This window comes from Eulemur rufifrons, chromosome 16, assembly GCF_041146395.1.
Source record: "Eulemur rufifrons isolate Redbay chromosome 16, OSU_ERuf_1, whole genome shotgun sequence".
NCBI lineage: Eukaryota > Metazoa > Chordata > Mammalia > Primates > Lemuridae > Eulemur > Eulemur rufifrons.
The window spans coordinates 7,123,495-7,128,653 of record NC_090998.1 but is presented as its reverse complement, the minus strand read 5'-3'; the positions used below and the strand labels follow the sequence as shown (position 1 = coordinate 7,128,653).

Here is a 5,159-nt window from a genome sequence, read left to right as displayed (position 1 = left end):
GCCCCTCCCCCGAGGGTATCTGCCCCTTGTCCTCCCTTCCCGTTTCTCCAGAGGGAACGGGCTGTACCGCCCTACCCCCTCACCTACCCCGCTCCACCCTGTCCCTCCCAAAGAGTGGAAGCCTGTCCTCCTCTTCCCCACCCTTACAGGGAACTTCTTCCTGTCCACAGCACCCAAATCCAGGCTATTATGGGGCCTCCCCTACCCTCGTGCCAGAGGCTCCTCTCCCCTGCGCCCAGCCTCCCTCATCCCACAGTCCCGGGGACGCAGCCCCAACCTCCTCCCCACCCACGCCAGTGGGCGGGGCTCCTGTGGGCCAGCCCCGGGGTGGGCGGCCCGTCGTGACGTCACTTCCGCCCGGGCCTGGCCGAGGTTCGGCTCCGCGGGCCGAGGCGGGGTAAGGTGGTGGTGGCAGCCGTGGGAGGAGGCGGCCCGGCAGGTCGGGGATCTCAAGCCCAGACCAATCCCCGCGTCCGGGGCCGCGACCCTGATCCTGCAGCGCATTGAGAAGCGATACCGGCCGGATGGGCCGCTGAGCCCGAATCGGGGACCGGTGAGGCTCGAGCAGAGCGGGCAGCCCCGGGCGGGAGCGGGCCCGCGGGGCTGCAGGTTCTGGGAGCCTGGGATGCGGGGAGGGGAGTCAGGCCTGCCCCTCCTCTCGCCCGGCGGGAAGGCGGGAGCTGGGAGAGCCGCCGACCGGCGGGGTCGGCATGGTGAAGCCGGCCGGCCTGGGGGAGGCCTGGCGGTGGCTGGGCGTGAAGAGGGGGCGGAGTGGCTGGGGTCATTAATGGAGCAGAGGGCCGGCAGTGGGGGTTCTCATCTAGAACGGTGGCGTCGGGGGAGGCGGAGGAGTATGCTCCTGGCCAGGGCTTTGGGAAGAGAATGGCTCTGAGTGGAGGAAGCAAAACCCTGAGAGGTTTGGAAAAATTTTCCACGGCCCTAATTGGTTTGAGGAGCTCTTTTCTCCACAGAGGGTTGTGTGGAACACCGGGAGAAGGATCTCCCTGGAGTTTAGGGGGTCACTTACAGTACCTAGAAGGGACGGTGCTCCTAGAGTCCCGACACTGAGTGGGTGTGCAAAAAGCCTGGCCGCCTCCAAGTATCTGAGCCTCCACATCTTTCCAGTGTGGAGCCCCCTGGAGCTAAGATCAGGATGTTCCGCTTCATGAGGGACGTGGAGCCTGAGGATCCCATGTTCCTGATGTGAGTACTCCCTCCCCCTCCCGCCCTAGAGCACTCTTCCCACCTCACTCCAGGTCTCTCTGAGAAGTTCAGACATACATCTGGGTTCCCATTGCTGGCAATGCTTGGAACTGGCCGGATACCCCGGTCTAGCTCTGACTTAGAGGGAAGTCGGCATCTGTACCACTGTTGCCCTGTTTTTATTTTTCGGGTCTGGGGGTCAAGAGCTTGGTCCTTCTGCAATCCATACTATATGCTCACTCCACAGGGACCCGTTTGCTATTCACCGCCAGCAAATGAGCCGTATGTTGTCAGGTGGCTTTGGATATAGCCCCTTCCTCAGCATCACAGATGGCAACATGCCAGGGACCAGGCCTGCCAGCCGCAGGATGCAGGTAATGATGCTGAAACATGTCTGAGACCTAAAGAGAGATTGGAGGTGGATGGTAAAGCACTTTATTTTTCTCACACGACAGCTAACTTAGCAAATGAAATGGTCTAGGAGGAGGAGAAGGAACCTAGAAAAAGGGCTTTGTGACCCCTTTTTGAGAGGATGGAAAAAAATTTGAGGCCATGATTCTGGTTTGGGATTGTAAGGAGACAGGATGTGATCTCTAATTTCTGTTCCTCATGTGTTCCTGTAGGCTGGGGCTGTCTCCCCCTTCGGGATGCTGGGAATGGTGAGTCTTTCAGTCTCAGACACACTCTATATCCTTAAATGTTGTTTCCAAATGTACCTCTTTGGAATAGCCTCCTGGGTAACCCCAGAATCTTCTCTTTTTATGGCATTCACAAAGCTCTGAGCCTGTTGGGTGCCATGAGTCCTGTGAGTTAAACTCCTGTACTCCTAGAAGTTCATACCCTTTAGGAAGATGCAGTTGTCTCACAAAGTTTGGTCTTTTTGAGGAAGGAGGTGCAATTGAAGGGACAACTAGAGATGTTTTTTAGTAGATTTTAACAATTTAATGCCCTATCTCTTTGGAAGTTAGAATTCATTAACTTTGGTTTGCTTCCTAAAGACAGGGGAGGTGGGGGATACAGTAGTCAGGAGAAGGAAAATTGGATCAGAGCAACCATTGAGACTGAGAAAGAGGTCGGCCGTTTACTGGGGAAACGTGCGCTGGCCTTGTTAATGGAGAATGAGAAAGAGCACTTATAGACATGAAGGAAGAAGGGAAAGGGAATGTGTAGCCATGTGGCCAGTGGGTACCTAAACAAGATCATCTGAGTACTGACTTTGCTTTCTTGCCTTTGTTTTGCATCTCTTTTCTCCAGTCGGGTGGCTTCATGGACATGTTTGGGATGATGAACGACATGATTGGGAACATGGTGAGCCTCTTGCCCCATACCCTTCCCCGGCCTTGTTCGCAGTGAAGGCTGACAACACATTGAGTCCTCTGAGGCAGGAGTGTGCTAGTGCAGGGTTCGAGCTGCAGAGAGGAGTTGAAGCCAGAGAGCACTGGGCCTCTGTCTCTGCTCCCATGCCTGAGTGTGCAGCAGCAGCAGTCTTATTAAGTATGCAGTTAAGGCTCTCTCTCTTTTAGGTCTTATTTATTGTTGGAGTCAGAGGAATTTGGCAGGTAATAACGAGTCCTGATATTTTCTCAGTGCTTACATTTTGTGAGAAAGATCTGGACAAGAACAGGCAGCTGAAGGGTGAAATCCCTTCTCCAGAGTGGATGCCTCCTACCCTTCTTACTCTTTCCTCAGGAACACATGACAGCTGGAGGCAATTGCCAGACGTTCTCATCCTCCACTGTCATCTCCTACTCCAATACGGGTGATGGTGCCCCCAAGGTCTACCAAGAGACATCAGAGATGCGCTCAGCACCAGGCGGGGTGAGTGGGCAGTCCCTCCTGTCCCAAAGAAGGCAGGATTGAGTGGCACCCGCAGCAACTCTGACTGCTTTTTCCAGGATTGGGTTTGGGGGGGGGGGGTGGTGTTTATCCTGGATGGTACAGCCAGGGCTCTGGAAGGGGCGGCTGAGTGTGCCACGTTCTGCCTCATCCTAGATCCGGGAGACTCGGAGGACTGTTCGGGATTCGGACAGTGGATTAGAGCAGATGTCCATTGGGCATCACATCCGGGACAGAGCTCACATTCTCCAGCGCTCCCGAAACCACCGCACAGGGGACCAGGAGGAGCGGCAGGACTACATTAACCTGGACGAGAGTGAGCCTTCCTTCCTGCTTCTTGGCCAGCAGCCTCTAGTCCAGTTCCTGTGAGCTAGGAGATACCCCTACCCCCATAGATACTTCCTGGGCAAAGTTATGGGGGAGCCCTCTACTCCTACCTCATTTGGAGCCTTGTTGTCCAGCTTGGGGCTGAGTCAGCTGCTGGCAGCGCCCTAACCAGGGAAGGGCACACTTTGTCCCTGAAGTCAATTATTGATATTAATAGTATTCTACTCTTCTCCATCTGGACCAATTTTCTTTCTTCTTTGTTCATTTCATTTTTTTCAACTCAGCAAATATTTATTAAATACCTATTGTGTACATAGGGTTATGAATCTTAACTAAGTAATTTTCCCATTCCTGACTTCTTTCTCCAGTAGTCATGCCCTAGGCCTGCCAGCGGCTTCCAGGGACCATGTTGAAGCCAAAAGAGCTAAATGAAGTTGCTGTCCTTCCTCCCACATCCCCACTCCCATATCTCAGCCCTTGCCCATTTTTGGCACACTCACACGTCTGTCTCCAGAAGCCAGGCCACACACAGGAGTCACACCTGCTGTCTGTGTCCTCTTCAGGTGAGGCTGCAGCATTTGACGATGAGTGGCGGAGGGAGACATCCCGATTCCGGCAGCAGCGCCCCCTGGAATTTCGAAGGCATGAGGCGTCAGGGAGTGGGGGACGGAGGGCCGAGGGGCCTCCCCGCCTGGCCATACAGGGACCTGAGGACTCTCCCTCCCGACAGTCCCGCCGCTACGACTGGTGAGGGCCCTTGGCCCGCAGCCCCTCTTGTAAGTATTTGAGGGGAGGAATGGGAAGGAGGGCTTTGGGGGTGTAGCTGTGCACATTCTCTGCCAGGAGGCAGGGGCAGTCCAGGTTCCCAGCAGATACTGCCTTGACAGTAGCAGTCTTAGGTGGCCTGGAAAGAGACAGTATTTTCACTGGGGTAGGAATCAACACCCCACTCCTGGCTTTTTATTTTTTCTTCCTGTGACTTGTGCTCATCTCTCTTCCCCTCCAGGTACAGGCTGAGAGGCTGAGAGATCATCCCCTGAAATAACTTTTTCCTCTCCAACTCCCACCCCCAATTTAATATTAAATTAACAGGCCAGCTGGCCCCCACCTCTCCCTGGGGGTCTCAGGGAGAACCTTTCACTGCCCCCTCTATCTACTTTTTCCTTCTTTAATCCCCTCACCATGATGATTCCACTTCTCCTGTGTCCACTAACTTGATTTTCCATTTTGCTGCTCCATCTCTGAACCTCCTCGCCTTCCCCATTCTACCCTGCCATGCATTGAAGGGCCTTTGGGGTGAGCTCTGGGTTCAGGGGCCTGCTCCATCCCTCAGCTACCCCAGATCTTTGCCCACCTCTTCCTCGGAGCCCCCACTGAGGGGCCATAGCCCCGTGCAGGGCTGTGGAGGGAGCCGACTGGTTCCCAATCCTTCTCCGCAACCCCCACCCAGACACACGTCACAAAAACCTTCCCTACACCCTTCTCTGCCTTTCTTTTTTGATTTGTGCAACTTGTAACTAGGTGTTTATGGAATAAAGGAGAATGGAAAAAAGACCAAGTGGGATTCTGGCTGTACTTTTGATCTGCTTCTGTTTGGTTGAACGCTCTTGTCTTCTGCTAGTCCTTTTTTTTTTTTTTTTTTTTTTTTTTACCTTCTCTCCTGTCTCCGCGTGTGGCCTTCTTAACTCAGAGTTCAATCCCGGATAGTGGGACTGTCCAAGCACTGGCAGATGCAGGCCAGCAGCACTTGGCTGGGCTGGGCTGGGCTCAGGGCAACGACACCGTAAGCAACT

General features: G+C 54.4%; 1 protein-coding gene across 1 annotated transcript; it reads left to right on the top strand.

Moving 5' to 3' along the window:
• The first annotated feature begins 372 nt into the window (after positions 1 to 372).
• MLF2 (myeloid leukemia factor 2) lies at positions 373 to 4,918 on the top strand. The gene is made up of 9 exons (XM_069489404.1): positions 373 to 553; positions 1,126 to 1,203; positions 1,451 to 1,577; positions 1,827 to 1,862; positions 2,458 to 2,511; positions 2,893 to 3,021; positions 3,196 to 3,355; positions 3,930 to 4,142; positions 4,373 to 4,918. Exons 2-8 carry the CDS (start codon positions 1,154 to 1,156, stop codon positions 4,115 to 4,117), a joined length of 744 nt encoding a protein of 247 aa, XP_069345505.1. The 5' UTR covers positions 373 to 553; positions 1,126 to 1,153; the 3' UTR covers positions 4,118 to 4,142; positions 4,373 to 4,918.
• Positions 4,919 to 5,159: the final 241 nt, after the last annotated feature.